The following is a 22,676-nucleotide window of genomic DNA, read 5'->3' as shown; positions in this document are numbered from 1 at the left end:
AGACCCAGACTAGCCCCTCCCCCTCACCATAACAGACCCAGACTAGCCCCTCCCCCTTCACCATAACAGACCCAGACCAGCCCCTCCCCCTTCACCATAACAGACCCAGACTAGCCCCTCCTCCTTCACCATAACAGACCCAGACTAGCCCCTCCCCCTTCACCATAACAGACCCAGACTAGCCCCTCCCCCTCACCATAACAGACCCAGACTAGCCCCTCCCCCATCACCATAACAGACCCAGACCAGCCCCTCCCCTTCACCATAACAGACCCAGACTAGCCCCTCCTCCTTCACCATAACAGACCCAGACTAGCCCCTCCCCCTCACCATAACAGACCCAGACTAGCCCCTCCTCCTCACCATAACAGACCCAGACTAGCCCCTCCCCCTTCACCATAACAGACCCGGACCAGCTTTGGATCCACATTCCGCTCCCGGTGGCTTCGACAACTGTCAGAGGAGGGGGCGGGGCCGAAATGAGCGGTGGCTCCACGAGTCCAAGAGCAGGCGGGGGCGGGTCCAGGAGTGGGCGGGTCCTATTGAGAGGCGGGGCTCTTGGAGGGCGTGGCTCTGAACGGGCGGGGCCCTGAGAGGACAAGGTTACGAGTTCGAAGCGCTCTGGGGGCGGGACTCTGAAGGGCGTGGCTGTGAATGGGCGGGGCGCTGAGTGGGCGATGTTATGAGTGGGCGGGGCTCTGTGAGGGGCGTGGCTTCAGTTTGAACCAAGCGGTTGGACAATGTGGCTGCTGAAATACTTCATTCTCACCTGGGCTTGGGGTTGGGGAGGTGAGGGAGGGGAGGGAGGGAGGGGGGGAGGGGAATGGGGGGGAGTTGGGGGAGGGGAATGGGGGGGGGAGGGGAATGGGGGGGAGTTGGGGGAGGGGAATGGGGGGAGGAGGGGAATGGGGGGAGGTGGGGGAGGGCAATGGGGGGAGGGGGATGCGGGGGAGATGACGGAGGTGGGGGAGGGGAATGCGGGGATCGTGGGGGAGGGGAACGCGAGGGGGGAGATGAGGGAGGTGGGGGAGGGGATTGCGGGGGAGATGAGGGAGGTGGGGGAGGGGGAGGGGAATGGGGGGAGGTGGGGGAGGGGGATGGAGGGAGGGGATGCGGGGGAGGTGGGAGAGGGGGATGCGGGGGAGATGAGGAAGGTGGGGGAGGGGGATGCGGGGGAGATGAGGGAGGTGGGGGAGGGGAATGCGGGGGTGGGGGAAGAAGGAGTGAGGGGGAATGAGGGTGGAAGAGGAGGGAGGGGAAACGGTGGTGGGGTATGAGGAGGGGGAAACAGGGGTGGGGAAGAGGAGGGAGGGGAGACGGTGGTGGGGGAAGAGGAGGGTGGGAAAGGGAGTTGGGTATGAGGAGGGGGGGAGGGGAAACGGGGGATGGGGAAGAGGAGGGAGGGAGGGGAAATGGGGTGGGGGAGAGGAGGGATGGAGAGGATTTGGGTGGGGGAAGGTGAGGGAGGGCAAATGGGGGTGGGGGAAGAGGAGGGAGGATAAACGGGGGTGGGGGGTGGGGGGTGAGGAGGGGGGAAATGGGGGGAAGAGGAGAGAGGGGAAACGGGGGTTGGGTATGAGGAGGGAGGGGAAATGGGGATGGGGAAGAGGAGGGAGGGGAAACGGGGGTGGGGTATGAAGAGAGGGGAAATGGGGGGGGAAGAGGAGGGAGGGGAAACGGGGGTGGGGTATGAAGAGGGGGGAAATGGGGGGGAAGAGGAGGGAGGGGAGACAGGGGTTGGGGAAGAGGAGGGAGGGAGAGGAAATGGTGATGGGGAAGAGGAGCAATGGAGGGGAAACGGGGGTGAGGGAAGAGCAGGGATAGAGGGGAAATGGGGGGGGAGAGGAGGGAGGGAGGGTAAACGGGGTTAGGGGAGAGGAGGGAAGGAGGGAGGGTAAACGGGGGTAGGGGAGAGGAGGGAGGTGTAATGGGGTAGGGGAGAGAGGGTAGGGGAAATGGGCTCGGGGAGAGGAGGGTGGGAAATGGGGATAGCGTAGACGGGGAGGTCAGAGGGGGTAAGGGAGAGGAGGGTGGGAAATGGGGATAGGGTAGACGGGGAGGCCAGAGGGGGTAGGGGAGAGGAGGGTGGGAAATGGGGGTAGGGGAGAGGAGGGAGGTGTAATGGGGGCAGGGGAGAGGGTAGGGGAAATGGGGGATACGGGAGAGGAGGGAAGGGAAATGGGGGCAGGGAAGAGGAGGGAATGGAAATGGGGGTAGGGGAGAGAGGGTAGGGGAAATGGAGGTAGGGGAGAGGAGGGAAGGGAAATGGGGGTTGGGAAGAGGAGGGAATGGAAATGGGGGTAGGGGAGAGGAGAGAGGGGATACGGGGTAGGGGAGAGAGGGAGGTGTAATGGGGGCAGGGGAGAGGAGGGAGGGGAAATGGGGTAGAGGAGAGGGGGTAGGGGAAATGGGGTAGAGGAGAGGAGGTAGGGGAATTGGGGATGGGGAGTAGAGGGAGTGGAAATGGGGGTGGGGGAGTTATGGAAAATGGAGGTAGGAGAGTTAGGGAAATGGGGATGGGGAATAGAGGGAGTGGAAATGGGGGTAGGGGAGTTAGGGGAAATGGGGGTAGGGGAGTTAGGGGAAATGGGGGTAGGGGAGTTAAGGGAAATGGGGGTAGGGGAGTTAGGGGAAATGGGGGTAGGGGAGGGAGTTGAAATGGAGGTAGGGGAGTTAGGGGAAATGGGGGTGGGGGAGTTACGGGAAATGGGGGTAGGGGAGGGAGTGGAAATGGGGGTAGGGGAGTTAGGGGAAATGGGGGTAGGGGAGGGAGTGGAAATGGAGGTAGGGGAGGGAGTGGAAATGGGGGTGGGGGAGGGAGTGGAAATGGGGGTGGGGGAGTTAGGGGAAATGGGGGTAGGGGAGGGAGTGGAAATGGGGGTGGGGGAGGGAGTGGAAATGGGGGTGGGGGGGTTAGGGGAAATGGGGGTAGGGGAGGGAGTGGAAATGGGGGTAGGGGAGGGAGTGGAAATGGGGGTGGGGGAGTTAGGGGAAATGGGGGTGGGGGAGTTAGGGGAAATGGGGGTAGGGGAGGGAGTGGAAATGGGGGTGGGGGAGTTAGGGGAAATGGGGGTAGGGGAGTTAGGGGAAATGGGGGTAGGGGAGTTAGGGGAAATGGGGGTAGGGGAGTTAGGGAAATGGGGGTGGGGGAGTTAGGGGAAATGGGGGTAGGGGAGGGAGTGGAAATGGGGGTAGGGGAGTTAGGGGAAATGGGGGTGGGGGGAGTTAGGGGAAATGGGGGTGGGGGAGTTAGGGAAATGGGGGTAGGGGAGTTAGGGGAAATGGGGGTAGGGGAGTTAGGGGAAATGGGGGTGGTGGAGTTAGGGGAAATGGGGGTAGGGGAGTTAGTGGAAATGGGGGAGTTAGGGGAAATGGGGGTAGGGGCGTTAGGGGAAATGGGGGTAGGGGAGTTAGGGGAAATGGGGGTGGGGGGAGTTAGGGGAAATGGGGGTGGGGGAGTTAGGGAAATGGGGGTAGGGGAGTTAGGGGAAATGGGGGTAGGGGAGTTAGGGGAAATGGGGGTGGTGGAGTTAGGGGGAAATGGGGGTAGGGGAGTTAGTGGAAATGGGGGAGTTAGGGGAAATGGGGGTAGGGGCGTTAGGGGAAATGGGGGTAGGGGAGTTAGGGGAAATGGGGGTGGGGGAGTTAGGGGAAATGGGGGTAGGGGAGTTAGGGGAAATGGGGGTAGGGGAGGGAGTGGAAATGGGGGTAGGGGAGGGAGTGGAAATGGGGGTAGGGGAGTTAGGGGAAATGGGGGTAGGGGAGGGAGTGGAAATGGGGGTAGGGGAGTTAGGGAAAATGGGGGTAGGGGAGTTAGGGGAAATGGGGGTAGGGGAGGGAGTGGAAATGGGGGTAGGGGAGTTAGGGGAAATGGGGGTAGGGGAGTTAGGGGAAATGGGGATAGGGGAGTTAGGGGAAATGGGGGTAGGGGAGGGAGTGGAAATGGGGGTGCGGGAAATGCATGAGGTGGAAGAGGAGATCGGGAAGAAGAGGTGGGGGAAGAGGAAGGAGCGGAAACAGGGGTGGGGGAAGAGGAGGGAGGGGAAATGAGGGTGGGGGAAGAGGAGGGAGGGGAAATGAGGGTGGGGGAAGAGGAGGGAGGGGAAATGAGGGTGGGGGAAGAGGAGGGAGGGGAAACGGGGGCGAGTCAGTGGAGGGAGCGGAAATGGGTGGGGGAAGTGGAGGGGGGAAATGGGGGCGGGGTAAGAGGAGGGAAACAGGGGCGGGGTCAGAGGAGGAGGGAAACGGGGGCGGGGTCAGAGGAGGAGGGAAACGGGGGCGGGGGAAGAGGAGGGTGGGGAGACTGGGGCGGGGAAGAGGAGGGTGGGGAGGGAGGGGGAGGGGAGGGTGGGGAGGGAGGGAGGGGGAGGGGAGGGTGGGGAAGAGGAGGGAGGGGAGGGTGGGGAAGAGGAGGGAGGGGAGGGGAGGGTGGGGAGGGAGGGGAAGAGGAGGGGAGGGTGGGGAAGAGGAGGGAGGGGAGGGAGGGGAGGGAGGGGGAGGGGAGGGTGGGGAAGAGGAGGGAGGGGAGGGAGGGGAAGAGGAGGGGAGGGTTGGGAAGAGGAGGGAGGGGAAGAGGAGGGTGGGGAAGAGGAGGGAGGGGAGGGAGGGGAAGAGGAGGGTGGGGAAGAGGAGGGAGGGGAGGGAGGGGAAGAGGAGGGTGGGGAAGAGGAGGGAGGGGAGGGAGGGGGAGGGGAGGGTGGGGAAGAGGAGGGAGGGGGAGGGGAGGGTGGGGAAGAGGAGGGAGGGGAGGGAGGGGAAGAGGAGGGAGGGGAAGAGAAGGCTGGGGAGATGGGGTTGGGGAAGAGGAGGGAGGGGAGGGAGGGGAAGAGGCGGGAGGGGAGGGAGGGGAAGAGGAGGGAGGAGAGGGAGGGGAAGAGGAGGGAGGGGAAGAGGAGGGAGGAGAGGGAGGGGAGCGAGGGGAAGAGGAGGGAGGGGAAGAGGAGGGAGGGGAGTGAGGGAAAGAGGAGGGAGGGGAAGAGGAGGGAGGGGAGGGAGGGGAAGAGGAGGGAGGGGAGGGAGGGGAAGAGGAGGGAGGGGAAGAGGAGGGAGGGGAAGGGGTGGGAGGGGAAGAGGTGGGAGGGGAGGGAGGGGAAGAGGAGGGAGGGGAAGGGGAGGGAGGGGAAGAGCTGGTCCGAAAACGGCTGCGATTCTCCACCTACCATCTTGTTTGTCCAGACTCCTCTGCTGCCTTTTGAATGTTTCTCTTGTCCAGTTTTGCCCTTCACTGAGGCCTCTAATTAATAAAAGACTCTATTTGTAAGGCTGATATGTCTTGTCATGCTGTTAAACTCAACCATTGTCGTTGTTACAGGTTTTACAGGCAGAACTACAGTTGCTGACAACCATTCTCCTTTGCTGGGGCCTTGGCTTCGAGATGGAGAGATTCAAAGTGACGATGTGATGCTGTGGGAGTACACTGCAGGGAATAAAACACCAGCTTTGGTATCTGGTAGGGGGAGATCAGATCCTAACATGGAATCGGAGGATAGTCATGCTTATCAGAAGCCGGTAACGCGAGGGGAGATCTTTGGCAACTTGGCGAAACTATCAAGTAGGTGTAAGCGGAGTTCTGACCCTGTGTGGTGTAGCAAATTTGCTTATTTTGAGCCATGCTGACATGTGGTTTTCCTGCTGAACAGTGTCACCAATACCTCCTTCCACATCTCTGTGCTTTGCTTTATTTTGTTCAGCAATGTGGTTGACTCTGAAATGGCCGCGCAAGCCATTCAGTTATAACAAACCGCTACAAAGTCACAAAAAAGGGATGAAACCGGACAAACAACCTGGCATCGGCCTTGGCACCAGCCATGACAACAGCAATTTCAGCCCTGTTGACCTTACAATGTCCTCCTTACTAACATTTGGGGGGGCTAGTGCCAAAACTGGGAGAGCTGTCTCTCACAGACTAGTCATCAACAGCCCAACATAGTCATCCTGACGGAATCATACCTTACAGATAATGTCCCAGACACCACCATCACCATCCCTGGGTATATCCTGTCCCACCGGCAGGACAGAACCAGCAGAGGTGGGGACACAGTGGTAAACAGTCAGGAGGGGGTTGCCCTGGGAGTCCTCAACATTGACTCCGACCCCACGAAGCCTCATGGCATCAGGTCAAACACGGGCAGGAAATCTGCTGGTGCAGAATGCACGCTGGGTGAGGGACTTCAATGTCCACCACCAGAGTGGCTCGGTAACCCCACTACTGACCGAGCTGGCCGAGTCCTAAATGACATAATTGCTAGACTGGGTCTGTAACTGGTAAAGAGGGAACCAACAAGAGGGAAAAACATACTTGACCTCATCCTCACCAACCTGCCTATCTCAGATGTATCTGCCCATGACAGTATCGGTAAGAATGACCACTGCAGCGTCATTGTGGAGATGATGTCCAGCCTTCACATTGAGGATCCCCTCCATCATGTTGTGTGGCACTACCACCATGCTAAATGGGATAGATTTTGAACAGATCTAGCAACTCCAGACTGGGCATCCATGAGGTGCTGTGGGCCATCAGCAGCAGCAGAATTGTACTCGAACACAATCTGTAACCTCATGGCCCAGCATATCCCCCACTCTACCATTGCCATCAAGCCAGGGGATCAACCCTGGTTCAGTGAAGAGTGCAGGAGGGCGTGTCAGGAGCAGCACCAGGCATACCTAAAAATGAGGTGTCAACCTGGTGAAGCTACAACACAGGACTACTTGCGTGCCAAACACCATAAGCAGCAAGTGATAGACAGGGCTAAGCAATCCCACAACCAACGGATCAGATCTAAGCTCTGCAGTCTGCTATATCCAATCGTGAATGGTGGTGGACAATTAAGCAACTCACTGGAGGAGGAGGCTCCACAAATATCCCCATCCTCAATGATGGGGTAGCCCAGCACATCAGTGCAAAAGATAAGGCTGAAGCAATTGCTACAATCTTCAGCCAGAAGTGCTGAGTTAATGATCCAACTTGGCCTCCTCTGGAGGGACTGCAGCAGTTCAAGAAGGCTGCTCACCACCACTTCAAGGGCAACTGGGGATAGGCAATAAATGCACAGCCAGCAAAGTCCACATCCCGTGAATGAATTTTAAAAAAAAAGTTCCTGTGTAGAAATTCCTGCTTTTTAGGAACCTGTTAGGGAATTGGCTGAGTGCAAGGAGATAGGGCAGGGATAATGGGCATGTATTCCTGCAAGGACCCATATTGGGGTCTCAGCTATATCCATTATTGACTTTGGGATAGAAAATGACATGTTCAGATTCGCCGATGACCCAAAGTCGGACAGCTTTTTAAGTAGCGCAGAATGGAAACATAAGATTACAGAGGAGATGTTGGTAGATTAAGTGAATGGACAAAACTGTGGCAAATGGATTTCAATGTGGACAAATATGAGGCTTTCTCCAGCCTGGAAAACAATAGCTACTTGTTGTTTCCTGACACTTAGCCAATTTTGTAAGCTTGCTGCTACTGTCCTTTTTATTCCATGAGCTCCAACTTTGCTCACAAATCTGTTGAGCGGCACTTTATCAAATGCATTTTGGAAGTCCATGTGTACCACATCAACAACCTTACCCTCATCCACCCTCTTGGTTACCTCTGCAAAAACTCAAGCAAGTTAGTTAAGCCGTATTTGCCCTCAACAAATCTTACTGGCTTTCTTTAATTAACATGCATTTGCTTAAGTGACTATTAATTTTGACCTGACTTAATGTTTCTGGAGGCTTTCCCACCACTGAGGTTAAACTGGCTGGTGTGTAGTTGCTGGGAGGAGTGTAATGTGCCCTTATCTCCCCTGAGCTTGTCTTCAAATCCCTCCATGGCCTCACTCCTTCCTAACTCTGTAACCTCCTCCAGCTCCACAACCCTCCGAGATCTCAGTGCTCCTCTAATTCCGGCCTCCTGAACACCCCTGGTTTTCATCTCTCCACCATTGGCGGCCGTGCTTTCAGCTCCCTGGGCCCCGAGCTCTGGAATTCCCTCCCTAAACCTCTCCGTCTCTCTCTACCTTGCTTTCTTCCTTTAAGATGCCCCATACAACCTACCTTTTTGCCTAAGCTTTTGGTCACCTGATCTATTATCTGGTCACCTGATCTTATGTGACAGTGTTATGTTTTATAATACTCTTGTAAAGCACCTTGGGATGTTTCCTTACACCAAACATGCTATATGTTAATGAGGTTGTTTTTTGCTCCTATTAGCTGAAGGTCTTGAGCCTTTCAATGAAGATAGAAGTATCAGCCAATTTTTCCTTTAATTCAGGCAAAGAAATGTTATTTTAATGTAAATCTATGTTGCTCTCAGCCAACTACTTTCTTTCAGAACAAGAAGAGTCTAAACCAATCACAATAACCCGTATCATCGGTTCCTCTGTGCTGCTGCAGCCCTACATGGATATAACTACCCTGCAGATCACCTGGCGATACTTGGGCCTGGCATATGAGCAGATAATCCTTCAGTCCTTATCTTACAGTGACATTGTGGCGTTCAGTTCATATTTCAAACATAGAGTGACGTTTAATAAGGAAACTGGATCTCTCTTACTGAGGAATTTAAAAATAGTAGACAGTGGCCTTTACGAAATGATTGCATATCAACCTACGTTGAACAATGAGATGGCACGCAAACATTTCTTTATTTTTCTGGACGTACAGGGTAAGTGTGACCGTTGCGACACCCAACTTGCACAACTAATAAGCTCCTTGAACAATTGTACACCAGGTTTAATTCCAGCAATTCAATTTGGTGTCTAGGTTATATTTGCTTTTCTGGTGTGAAATATTTCTATAGTTAATGTGAGGTTCCACATTTCAATCCTCACTGTACTGTGTCTGCTCAGACTTTCTGTTTCCTGCTTTTGTACTCTGGCTCCAGTGACATCCTTACTTGCCTGTTGCAATCTTTTTTTTAACCATTCTTGGAAAATTTGATTTAGAAAATACTGTTTGATGAAGTAGATTCAAAATGGAGGATGAGCTATTTAACGTATCGATCTTTAATAACACAAGAAATAAGAGTAGGACATACGATCCCTTGAGACTGCCCTGCCACTCAATAAGGTCGTGGCACATCTTATACTTGAACTGCAATTTCCTGTCCTATCCCTATATCCTTTGATTACCTTTAGTGCCCAAAAATCTGTCGGCCTCTGAATGACTGCATGCCCATAGCTCCCTGGGGTAAGGGATTCCAAAGATTCGCAACCCTCAGATTGAAGAAGATGACCCCTTACCTGGAGCCTGTTCTCCCTCATTCTAGTCTCTCCAGCCAGGGGAAACAGCCTCTTAGTATCTGCCCTATCAGTGCCTACCCTTTGCATTCTTCACACAGCCAACTTCACTGTGTTTAGGAAAGGGATTATCTTAACAGGTATAAAACAATGCTGTATTGCCAGGGCTGGGCAGTGTTGCATGGACCCTTCTGTCCTCAAAGTTGAAAGTTTGAATTCTCTGCTTGATAGAATCATAGAAACTTGCAACTCAGTGGGAAGCCATTCAGCCTGTCGTGTGTGTGGTGGCTTTTTGTAAGAACAGTTATAAGAATGAAAGAAATATCAGGATTTGGCCAATTGGCCCCTCGAGCCTGCTCCATCACTCGTGGCTGATCTGATGTAACCTTAACTCCACTTTCTTGCCTGTCCCTTGTCAAACAAAAACCTGTCTAACTTTGTCTAAATCTGTCTGGCCTTGAATATATTCAGTGACTCAGCCTCCACTGCTTTCAGGGAAAAAGAATTCCAAACACTAATGACCTTCTGAGAGAAGAAATTCATCCTCACCTCTATCTTGAATGGGAGACCCCTCACTTTAAACAGTGTCCCCTAGTTCAAGATCACGAGAGGAAACATCCCCTCAGCATCTCTTTTCTGATTCTTTCTCAGGATGTGCACGTCACTGGCTACGCCAGCATTTCTATTGCCCATCCCTAATTGCCCTTGAGAAGGTGATGGTGAGCTGCCGCTTTGAACTGGTGCAGTCCATGTGGTGTAGGTACACCCACAATGCCGTTGGGGAGGGAGTTCTAGGATTTTGCTGCAGTGACAGTGAAGGAACAGCGATATATTTCCAAGTCAGGATGGTGTGTAGCTTGGAGATGATCTTGCAGGCGGTGGTGTTCCCATGCATCTGCTGCCCTTGTCCTTCTAGATGGTAGAGGCCACGGGTCTGGAATATGTTGCCGAAGGATCCTTGGTGAGTTGTTGCACTGCATCTTTTAGATGATACACACTGCTGCTACTGTGCAGTGGTGGTGGAGAGAGTGAGGGTGGTAGATGTGGTGCCAATCAAGTGGGATGCTTTGTCCTAGCTGGTGTCGAGTTTCTTGAGTGTTGTTGGGGCTGCACTCATTCAGGCAAATGAAGGGCATTCCATTACACTCCTGACTTGTGCCCTGTAGAAAGTGCACAGGCTTTGGGGAGTCAGTATTTACTTATTATTTGTTTATGGGATCTCTGCTCAACGCCCCCAGCAAGATGCTTGTCACACCATGAGACAACCAGTCTTACTGAACTCCGTCTTTCACACAAGGGTTTCCAATCTCCACTCTCCAAGAATTCGCTTTGGAATCTTTCTCTCAGACACCTTCCGCAAGGGTCCACTTCCAGGGTTTCAAACTCTCCTCCCGATATTCCCCTCCCTGTATTCAAGCTTTTTTCCTCACGTTATTCTCACTGACTCAGCTATCAACAGTACCACTGCTTCACATGCCCAGCGCAAAGAGTTACAGACCTTCAGCTGTCTCTTTGGACCTTCTGACTCTTGCTTTGACTCTGTTTGCTGCAGCTTGGAGCCTTCTGCTGCTCCTCACTCTTAACTTCACTTAACTGGACCTTTTCCAGGTCCCTGTCCTTCCTTTGACTAGAAGGTCTACTTGGGACTTTCTCCTGTTTCTGTTTCACTTCTTGGCCTTGGGAACTTTCGGTTCTTTGGGAAATCTGCTCTCACTTTGCAGTTCCCTCCCCCAGTATTTTCCAAGGAGAAAAAGCCTAACTTTTCCAGCCTCTGCTCATAACTGAAGTCCAACTCCAATGGCTAACATCCCAGTAAGCCTCCCATTTACCCTTTCTAATCTCTCCTGAAGTGTGATGCCTTGAATTGTCCACAATACTCTAGCTGAGCCCTAACAATTAATGAACAAAGTTTCTAGCCTGATCTCTTTGCTTTTATATTCTATTCCTGTATTTATTTATTATTTGTTCATGGGATGTGAGCATCGCTGGCTAGGCCAGCATTTATTGCCCATCCCAACTTGCCCTTGAGCTGCCTTCTTGAACTGCTGCAGTCCATGTGGTGTAGGTACACCCACAGTGCTGTTAGGGAGGGAGTTCCAGGATTTTGTCCCTGTGGTGTAGGTACACCCACAGTGCTGTTAGGGAGGGAGTTCCAGGATTTTGTCTGTGTGGAGTAGGTACACCCACAGTGCTGTTAGGGAGGGAGTTCCAGGATTTTGTCCATGTGGTGTAGGTACACCCACAGTGCTGTTAGGGAGGGAGTTCCAGGATTTTGTCCATGTGGTGTAGGGACACCCACAGTGCTGTTAGGGAGGGAGTTCCAGGATTTTGTCCATGTGGTGTAGGTACACCCACAGTGTTGTTAGGAAGGGAGTTCCAGGATTTTGTCCGTGTGGTGTAGGTACACCCACAGCGCTGTTAGGGAGGGAGTTCCAGGATTTTGTCCATGTGGTGTAGGTACACCCACAGCGCTGTTAGGGAGGGAGTTCCAGGATTTTCTCCATGTGGTGTAGGTACACCCACAGCGCTGTTAGGGAGGGAGTTCCAGGATTTTGATGTAGGTACACCCACAGTGCTGTTAGCGAGGGAGTTCCAGGATTTTGACCCAGTGACAGTGAAGGAACAGTGATATATTTCCAAGTCAGGATGGTGAGTGACTTGGAGGGGAACTTCCAGGTGGTGATGTTCCCATGTGTCTGCTGCCCTTGTGTTTCCAGATGGTAATGTTTGTGGGTTTGAAGGTGCTGTCTAAGCAACCTTGGTGCGTTCTTGAAGTGCATCTTGGAGATGGTACACATCGCTGTCACTGTGTACTGATGGTGGAGGGAGTGAACGTTTGTGGATGGGGTACGAGTCAAGCCGGCTGTTTTGTCCTGGATGGTGCCTAGCTTCCTGAGTGTTGTTTGAGCAGCACTCATCCAGGCAAGTGTGCAGTATTCCATGAGCCTCGTAGATGGTGAACAGGCTTTGGGGAGTCAGGAGGTGAGTTACTCACCGCAGAATTCCCAGCCTCTGACCTGCTTTTCAGTCTTAGTATTTATATGGCTAGTCCAGTTCAGTTTCTGGTCAATGGTAACTCCCAGAATGTTGATTTTGATTGGATGTTTGCACAGCCTTGGTTCAAACATGGACAAAAGAGCTGAACTCTCGAGGTGAGGTGAGAGTGTCTGCCCTTGACATCAAGGCAGCATTTGACCGAGTGCGGCATCAAGGAGCCCCAGCAAAACTGGAGTCAATGGGAATCGGGGGGAAAACTCTCCACTGGTTGGAGTCATACCGAGCACAAAGGAAGATGGTTGTGGTTGTTGGAGGTCAGTCATCTCAGCTCCAGGACACCACTGCAGGAGTTCCTCAGGGTAGTGCCCTTGGCCCAACCATCTTCAGCTGTTTCATCAATGACCTTCCTTCCATCATAAGGTCAGAAGTGGGGATGTTCGCTGATGATTGCACAATGTTCAGCACCATTCGCGACTCCTCAGATACTGAAGCAGTTCCTGTCCAAATGCAGCAAGACCTGGACAATATCCAGGCTTGAGGTGACAAGTGGTAAGTAACATTCACACCACACAAGTGTCAGGCAATGACCGTTTCCAACAAGAGAGAATCCAACCATCGCTCCTTGATGTTAAATGGTATTGCCATCACTTAATCCCCCACTATCAACATTCTGGGGGTTACCATTAACCAGAAACTGAACTGGGCCAGCCATATGAATACTGTGGCCACAAGAGCGGGTTAGAGGCTGGGAATCCTGCGGAGAGTAACTCACCTCCTGACTCCCCAAAGCCTGTCCACCATCTACAAGGCACAAGTCAGGAGTGTGATGGAATACTCCCCACTTGCCTGGATGAGTGTAGCTCCCACAACACTCAAGAAGCTTGACACTGTCAAGAACAAAGATGCCCAGTCGATTGGCACTGCATCCACAAACAGTCACTCCCTCCACCACCGACGCACAGTAGCAGCAGTGTGTGTACCATCTACAAGATGCACTGCAGGAATTCACCAAGGCTTCTTCGGCAGCCCCTCCAAACCCAAGACTACAACCATCTAGAAGGACAAGGGCAGCAGATAGATGGGAACACCACCACCTGGAAGTTCCCCTCCAAGTCACTCACCATCCTGACTTGGAAATATATCGCCGTTCCTTCACTGTCGCTGGGTCAAAATCCTGGAACTCCCTCCCTAACAGCACTGTGGGTGTACCTACACCACGTTGACTTCAGTGGTTCAAGGGCCCCAGCTGTTCACAATCTATATCAATGATTTGGATGTGGAGATTAAATGTAATCTTTCCAAGTTTGCAGATGACACGAAATTCGGTGGAAGTGTGAGTTGTGAGGAAGATGCAAAGTTGTTTCAAGGGGATTTGGAGAGACTAAGCGAGTGGTCAGATGGAATACAATGTGGAGAAATGTGAGGTTATCCACTTCAGAAGGAAAAGCAGAAATACAGAATATTTCTTAAATGCTGATACGCTAGAAAGTGTTGAACTTCACAGGGACTTGGGTGTCTTTGTTTCTGAGTCACTGAAAGCTAACGTGCAGATACAGCAAGCAATTAGGAAGGCAAATGGTATGTTGGCCTTTATGCAAGTGGACTTAAGTAAAAGAATAAAGGTGTCTTACTGCAGTTATATAGAGCCTTAGCAAGACCACACCTGAAGTATGGTGTGCAGTTTTGGTCTCTTTACCTAAGGAGAGATATGCTTGCCATAGAGGGAATGTAACAAAGGTTCACCAAACTAATTACTGGGATGGAGGGATTGTCCTCCGAGTAAAGATTAAATAGATTGGGTCTTTATTCTCTAGAGTTTAGAAGAATGAAAGCTGATCTTATTCAAACATACAAAATCCTTACAGGGCTTGAGAGGTTAGATGCAGGAAGGATGTTCCCCTGGCCAGGGCTGGGGGTGCCCAGAACCAGGGGACACAGTCTCAGAATAAGGGGCAGGCAATTTGGGACTGAGAGAAGATATTTATTCGGTGGTATATCTTTGCAATTCCCTGGCCCCAGAGGACTGTGGAGGCTTGGTCGTTGAGTATGCTCAAGACTGAGATCGCTAGATTTCTACATATTAAAAACATCGAGGGACAGAGCAGGAGAATGGTGTTGAAGTAGAAAATCAGCTATGATCACATTGAATGGCGGAGCGGTCTCGAAGGACTGAATTACCTACTCCTATTTCTTATGTTCTTGCGTTATTAATACTCCTGAATATTTAGGTCCTAGCCTTGTTCACCTTGCAACTTCTGTGATGACTGTCTGGTCATACATACTTATTTCAAATTGTGCTGTAATTTCATCTGTTTTGCTGGAAAAGCTGTGTGAAAGGCCTTTAATTCTGCCTGTTAACCATTCTTGCAAACTCTGGCCTTATCTGCATGTGTACTCTTAAATTTGTACATCCTGTCCCTTCCTGCTGCTACTCTGCAGTATCACATTGTCCTTTCTCATTAGTTTACCACATTACCCCTTACCTCATCCCTTCCCCCACTATTTAGTTTAAAGCCATCTCTACCACTCTAGTTAGATGACTTGCCAGAACACTGGCCCCAGCTAGGTTAATGTGATGACTGTCTCAACAGTACACCTCCACCATCCCCCCAGTACTGGTGCCAGTTCCCCATGAACTGAAACCCCTTTCTCCCATACCAGTCTTTGAGCCAGGCGTTCAGCCCTCTGATCTTATTTACCCCATCCCAACTCACTCGTGCCTCAGGTAGTAATCCAGGGTTACTGACTTTTGTAGTTGTGCTTTTTAATTTAGCACCTAGCTGCTCTTAATCCCTAAGCAGAACATTTTTCCTTGTTTAATCCATGTTGTTGGTACCCACGTTACCCAAGTGGTCCATGACAACTGGATCCTCCCTCTCCCAGTTGCCAGTTACCTTCCCTGTGGAAAAGACAGGCCCGCTGAACAAGGTGAAGATCAGGGAAGGAGGGAGGAAACTCAGGTAGGTGGTGCCTTTGCTGCTATATTACCAGGGACTGACCGATTGTGTGTGTCCATTGTCTCTGGGGCAGTCTCCCCGGAAAACTAGCGCCTTCCTACCCCACCCTTCATAGTCCTCTCGCCAAGAAGGAGAATTTACTTTCTGGACTAATGCTGTTAGCTGCAGAGAACTATGTCTATCCCCCTGACTATACTCTCCCCTATTACCAATACATTTCTAATTACTCCAACTCACCTCCCCACCTCCCCACCTCCCCCACCTCCCCACCTCCCCCAACTCCCCACCTCCCCACCTCCCCTCCCCACCTCCCCACCTGGTGGCTCTCTGCACCATGGTGCCACAGTCAGTTTGCTCCTGCACCCAGCAGCCCCTGCCCCTCTTCCCCCCCCCCCCCCCCCCCCCCCCCCCCCCCCCCCCCCCCCCCCCCCCCCCCCCCCCCGCACCCCTCCTCCATCCTCCATCCTCCATAAAAGCTGCAGGAACCTTGAACCTGTTGGTTCCTCCACCTCTACCTTCTCGATCCCCATACCTGCCTCACTCGCAGTAACCATGCCCTGTCCCTGAGCACGGACCAAGGGTTGTGACTGTCTCCTGGTACAAAGTGGCCATATGACATTTCCGCTCCCTGATGCATTGCAGTGTCCATTAACTCTGAACTGAAGTTCCTCAAGCTGCAGACACTTACTGCAGAAGTGGTTGCTGTGGATCACATATGTGTCCACCAGTGTCCACATGCTCCAGCTGCAACACATCATCTGCTCTGCCATCTTTATTGTGTTTTATTTAGCTAATTAAGTTTAGAAATATCACTCAATGGTTACCTGTAGTTATATCAGGTAGTTTAACTAGTTAAGTTGTAAATTTAATGCAATAGCTATATTTCCCCTGTACCAGTTGAAACTGCTGCCCCCTTGTTTAGAGAGTAAAAGAAACTCACCACTACAAAATCTGTCTGCTCACCTAATTAACGCTTCCAGGCTTCAGCTCTCATGTCTCGCTACTTCTGCCTAGCTCTCCTTCTCGGCCCACTCCTTTTATATAAAACATCAGAGCAGCACCTCCCCCTAACTGCACTGAATTCCTCTGCCCACCAAATTCCAAAGTTCACACTCATCTGGAGCTATATTCAGTGATGAGATGCCATCTTGTACTTGCTTACTTTGTACAGTGAGCAAGACCACCTGTATTATACTAGCTGAAATTCAGGGACGAGGCAGGACTGCTGGCTAGACTGCTGTTGTAACGAGCTACCTAATTAACTAACTGCAGCTGCCTCTCCAGTAGGGAGTCGGTTTATCCCTGACTAAGTCTGAATGAAACTTAACTTTAACAGTAAATTGTAATTAAATGCTAAATACAAACTCAACTAGGTTTTAGAAAGAGATTACCCCTTGAAATTAACCTTCAAAATTTCCTCACCAGCCATTTCCCAAACTCACACTCTGTTTTGAGCTACACTCAGTGACGAGCTGCTATCTTCATGCTTGCATACTTTAATCTTTGTAACTTCTTGTTTTGGCAGACAAACTGCGAACACCACAGATCACTCAGAATCCTGCCTATATATTGACTCATGTTCAGCTGAGTTGCATTGCAAGCAAAGCAGCAGTGAGTAGCATCATTTGGCAAAAAGATAACAAGTTTTTGAACATGATGCGTGTCCAGTTGGATTTTGATAACAGCACACTATTTATTCAAGACATGAAAGTCACAGATTGCGGCTTGTATACCTGCACGGTGAAGAACAAGGTCAGCAGAAGCAGCAATTCTTATTTCCTCACAGCAGAAGGTAGGATTTCATAGTCTGACACAGTGTGAGGCACATGGGACTAAATTCTGATTGTACAGGGTAAAGTTTCAGAGACTAATATAGTGTGAGGGACATGGGATTATATTCTTATTGTGCTGGATGATGGTTCACAGTCTGATACCTTGTGCAGCGCAGTGTTAGGGATATTTTTCTCCTCCCAGTGAAATGTGGCTTCTCCTGGTGAAACTTCATTCCTTGATGGTAAAGTTTAAGGTGAAATTTGCTCTTAGTTCTCTGCTCATGGGAGGCCAAATTGCTTTTAGGGAAAGCGAAATCAACTCCAGGTAACATCTAAGAATTTAGTTGTATTGTAGTTGTGTTGTCCCTGATATTGCAGTTGGTGATGCAGCGTTATTGTGAACATATCAAGGTGCAAACAGTTAGCAACATTGGCACCAAGCTCCTCCCTGAGTATTTCTAATAGCAATGTGTTACTTTAGTTAAAACAGCCATGTGGAATTTCACGTTATCTTTCGATCCATCCCATCAGAATACTTACTGATGTACTTCATTTTATCGGAACAAATTAATGTTATTTTCATATTTCAGAGATTCTCTTCATTCCTAACTGTGCTTTATTGATGTCGGTTGTTGCTCTGATCAGTAGTTTGACCTCCATCATTGCGGCAGCTATCATAATCAATGCTTTAAAGCACTCTCAAGGTATTCATGCACAATGTTATTAGGCGATGAGTCTATTTCTAGACCAAAGCATCATTTGTTGATATTCACTTCTCTCGTTTTGGGTTTGTGTTCTAGGCCAGCAGAAGGAATTGACTACCATTTTTGTGATCTTTCATCTTGTGTCCATCATCTGCCTGTTGATTGCAAGTAGTCTGTCTGTGTTTGGTTTGGGTAAGTGACCTGTTTTGCTGATGTCTAAACACACACTAGCTACAATCAGATACCAGCCTGTGGTTCCTGTTATCAAATTGAACACAATCAATTTGTAACATTGATCACCCCACATTAAAGCTGCATGGATGGATTGTGAGGGTACAATCCAGTCAGGGGTCAGGGGAAGAATGATGTTGCCCCTTTGAAGTGGCAATAGTGCAGGAGCTTCACTGCCTGTTGACAGCACATGAGGACCAGGTGCAACTCAGCCCTTGTGGGTCATACCCTGTTAAATTTGGGCTAATTCACTTTGAATATGTTACATCTCCCTTCCTGTTACATCTGCAAAAATGATCTTTACTCTCTGCTCCACTGAGTATTTATCTTTCCATCTGTGACTGATGTTGTGCAGTTCAGATACATGGCTGGCTAATATAGCTGCAGTCAGTGCCATACAACCTGGTTATACCATCATTAAAGCTCGACAAAGGAACACTGGGAAATACAGAGCAGTCTCCAAACCCAATACCCCTCACCCACCTTCACATCTATTCGGTTCTCCCTAACCAATCCAGCTAGCTGTGAGAGACCTTCCTCAACCCACTCCCACTCAACACCCTCACCCCTCCTCCCACTCAACACCCTCACCCCTCCTCCCACTCAAAACCCTCACCCCTCCTCCCTCTCACCACCCTCACCCCTCCTCCCACTCAACACCCTCAACCCACTCCCACTCAACACCCTCACCCCTCCTCCCACTCAACACCCTCAACCCCTCCTCCCACTCATCACCCTTAACCCACTCACACTCAACACCCTCACCCCTCCTCCCACTCACCACCCTCAACCCACTCCCACTCAACACCCTCACCCCTCCTCCTACTCAACACCCTCACCCCTCCTCCCACTCAACACCCTCACCCCTCCTCCCTCTCACCACCCTCACCCCTCCTCCCACTCAACACCCTCAACCCACTCCCACTCAACACCCTCACCCCTCCTCCCACTCAACACCCTCACCCCTCCTCCCACTCAACACCCTCACCCCTCCTCCCACTCACCACCCTCAACCCACTCACACTCAACACCCTCACCCCTCCTCCCACTCAACACCCTCACCCCTCCTCCCACTCACCACCCTCACCCCTCCTCCCACTCACCACTCTCACCCCACTCCCACTCAACACCCTCACCCCTCCTCCCACTCACCACCCTCACCCCTCCTCCCACTCACCACTCTCACCCCACTCCCACTCAACACCCTCACCCCTCCTCCCACTCAACACCCTCACCCCTCCTCCCACTCACCACCCTCACCCCTCCTCCCACTCAACACCCTCACCCCTCCTCCCACTCACCACCCTCACCCCTCCTCCCTCTCACCACCCTCACCCCTCCTCCCACTCACCACCCTCACTCCTCCTCCCTCTCACCACCCTCACCCCTCCTCCCACTCAACACCCTCACCCCTCCTCCCTCTCACCACCCTCACCCCTCCTCCCACTCAACACCCTCACCCCTCCTCCCACTCACCACTCTCACCCCACTCCCACTCAACACCCTCACCCCTCCTCCCACTCACCACCCTCACCCCTCCTCCCACTCAACACCCTCACCCCTCCTCCCACTCACCACTCTCACCCCTCCTCCCACTCACCACCCTCACCCCTCCTCCCACTCACCACCCTCACCCCTCCTCCCACTCAACACCCTCACCCCTCCTCCCACTCACCACCCTCACCCCACTCCCACTCAACACACTCACCCCTCCTCCCTCTCACCACTCTCACCCCTCCTCCCACTCACCACCCTCATCCCTCCTCCTATTTACCTCCTTCACCTCCCTCCCACTCAACTCCCTCACATCCTCCCACAAGTCCTCCTACTTGCCTCATTCATGTCTTCCCACTCACCTCCATCACCCTCCTCGCACTCACCTCCCTCACCTCCCTCCCAACCACATCCCTTAGCCCCTCCCTCTCAGCTCCCTCACCCGCCTCAAGCTCACCTCGCTTAACCCCCTCCCACTCACCGCCCTCATCCCTCTTTCCACTCACCTCCATCACCCACACCTCCCACTCACCTCCTTCACACCCTCGTCCTACTCACCCACTCCTCCACCCCCTCATCCCATTAATCTCTCTCACCCTCTCCTCCCAATCACTTCCCTCACTCCCTCTACCCCCTCATCACTTCTCCCGCATCCCCTTCTCCCACTTATCTCCCCCACTCCCTCCTCCTACCCTCCTCCCCAACTTCCTATTCCCTCACCTCCAGCTCACTCACATCATCTCCCTCATCCCCTCTTCCCTCACCGCCTGCTCCCTTACCTCAGCCTCCTTCACCCCGCTATCCCTCACTCTTTCCTCTCATTAACCCCCCTTGCCATCTCCCCATCACCACCCCCTCCCCCTCGACTCCTTCCTCCCAAGCACTTCCTTCACCCCTCCTCCCCCACTTCTTTCTTCTTATCTCCTCTTCCTCCCTCATCCCTCCTCCCACTTCCCTCCCACACATGCTCCTCCCACCCATCCCCTCCCTCACCCCTTCCTCCCTCACATCCCTCATCCTCGCCCCCACCTACCTCCTCACTCCTATTTATCTCCCACCCACCTCCCTCACCCACTCCACCCCCACCTACTCCTTCCGCACACCTCCCTCATCCCCTCCACACCCACTACCCTCCCCCCATTTATCTCCCTTACCCACTTCTCCCTCACCGCATCTTCCCTCACCCCCTCCTCCCACTCACCCTCCTCATCCCCTCTCCTTCACCCCCAACCCCTCATCCCGCTCACGTCTCTCCTCCCACACACTCTCCTCCCTCACCACCCCCCCTAGTCAACTTCCACACACCCTTCTCCCACCCTCCTCCCTCACCCTCTTCTCTCTCACCTCCTATTCACACCCCTCGCCCCCTCCTCCAAGCCTCTTCATTCACTCCGTCCTCCCACTCACCTCACACACTTCCTCCTTCCTCTGTATGCACTTTCTGATCCATGTGTTCCTTTGACAACGTGATGACTGTTTTATTAGATGTGTGTTTGACTTGAGCAGAGTTTCTCCTGTGGTCACCAGTGCACAATCTTCTCAATTGGAGTGGGTGTTTGCAGGATTGCGGGATGGAAGCTGGCTGACCACACTCTTATTTCACCATGGTCTCTATTCCATCCCTTTCCCAGACTTTTCCCTGTCGTGCAGAATTATCGCAGGACTTGGCTGTTTCCTGTCCTTAGCAGTGATCATCTACATTTCCATCCTCTATCTCGGCCTGAATACTAAACAGTCTCCATCGTTTTTATTAATTAACTGTAAGTTCAAAGAGTAATATTTCTGCCTCGGGCTTTTTTTTTTACTATATCTTTATGGGAAGTGGGTGTCACTGTCTGGACCAGCATTTATTGCCCATCCCTAATTGCCCCTTGAGAAGGTGGTGGTGAGCTGCCTTCTTGAACTGCTGCAGTCCATGTGGTGTAGGTACACCCACAGTGCTGTTAGGGAGGGAGTTCCAGGATTTTGTCCATGCGGTGTAGGTACACCCACAGTGCTGTTAGAGAGGGAGTTCCAGGGTTTTGTCCGTGTGGTGTAGGTACACCCACAGTGCTGTTAGGGAGGGAGTTCCAGGATTTTGTCCGTGTGGTGTAGGTACACCCACAGTGCTGTTAGGGAGGGAGTTCCAGGATTTTATCCAAGTGGTGTAGGTACACCCACCGTGCTGTTAGGGAGGGAGTTCCAGGGTTTTGTCCGTGTGGTGTAGGTACACCCACAGTGCTGTTAGGGAGGGAGTTCCAGGATTTTGTCCATGTGGTGTAGGTACACCCACAGTGCTGTTAGGGAGGGAGTTCCAGGATTTGGTCCATGTGATGTAGGTACACCCACAGTGCTGTTAGGGAGGGAGTTCCAGGATTTTGTCCATGTGGTGTAGGTACACCCACAGTGCTGTTAGGGAGGGAGTTTCCTGATTTTGTCCATGTGGTGTAGGTACACCCACAGTGCTGTTAGGGAGGGAGTTCAGGATTTTGTCCATGTGGTGTAGGTACACCCACAGTGCTGTTAGGGAGGGAGTTCCAGGATTTTGTCCATGTGGTGTAGGTACACCCACAGTGCTGTTAGGGAGGGAGTTCCAGGATTTTGTCCGTGTGGTGTAGGTACACCCACAGTGCTGTTAGGGAGGGAGTTCCAGGATTTTGTCCGTGTGGTGTAGGTACACCCACAGTGTTGTTAGGGAGGGAGTTCCAGGATTTTGTCCGTGTGGTGTAGGTACACCCACAGTGCTGTTAGGGAGGGAGTTCCAGGATTTTGTCCCTATGGTGTAGGTACACCCACAGTGCTGTTAGGGAGGGAGTTCCAGGATTTTGTCCGTGTGGTGTAGGTACACCCACAGTGCTGTTAGGGAGGGAGTTCCAGGATTTTGTCCGTGTGGTGTAGGTACACCCACAGTGCTGTTAGGGAGGGAGTTCCAGGATTTTGTCCATGTGGTGTAGGTACACCCACAGTGCTGTTAGGGAGGGAGTTCCAGGATTTTGTCCCTATGGTGTAGGTACACCCACAGTGCTGTTAGGGAGGGAGTTCCAGGATTTTGTCCCTATGGTGTAGGTACACCCACAGTGCTGTTAGGGAGGGAGTTCCAGGATTTTGTCCGTGTGGTGTAGGTACACCCACAGTGCTGTTAGGGAGGGAGCTGCAGGATTTTGACCCAGCGACAGTGAAGGAACGGTGATATATTTCCAAGTCAGGATGGTGAGTGACTTGGAGGGGAACTTCCAGGTCGGGGTGTTCCCATCTATCTGCTGCCCTTGTCCTTCTAGATGGTAGTGGTCGTGGGTTTGGAAGGTGCTGTCGAAGGAGCCT

General features: G+C 52.2%; 1 protein-coding gene across 1 annotated transcript in view; it reads left to right on the top strand.

Moving 5' to 3' along the window:
• Positions 1-22,676, top strand: part of LOC121291357 — a 55,235-nt gene that overhangs the window by 9,828 nt on the left and 22,731 nt on the right. The window contains exons 2-7 of the mRNA XM_041212426.1: positions 5,312-5,551; positions 8,297-8,647; positions 16,701-16,967; positions 17,538-17,651; positions 17,748-17,843; positions 21,008-21,136. Of these exons, the coding sequence (XP_041068360.1) occupies positions 5,312-5,551; positions 8,297-8,647; positions 16,701-16,967; positions 17,538-17,651; positions 17,748-17,843; positions 21,008-21,136 (1,197 nt within the window). The remainder of the gene's footprint in view (positions 1-5,311; positions 5,552-8,296; positions 8,648-16,700; positions 16,968-17,537; positions 17,652-17,747; positions 17,844-21,007; positions 21,137-22,676) is intronic.

This window comes from Carcharodon carcharias, chromosome 19 (assembly GCF_017639515.1).
Source record: "Carcharodon carcharias isolate sCarCar2 chromosome 19, sCarCar2.pri, whole genome shotgun sequence".
Classification (NCBI taxonomy): Eukaryota; Metazoa; Chordata; class Chondrichthyes; order Lamniformes; family Lamnidae; genus Carcharodon; species Carcharodon carcharias.
This window is presented reverse-complemented; position numbering and strand designations above follow the sequence as displayed.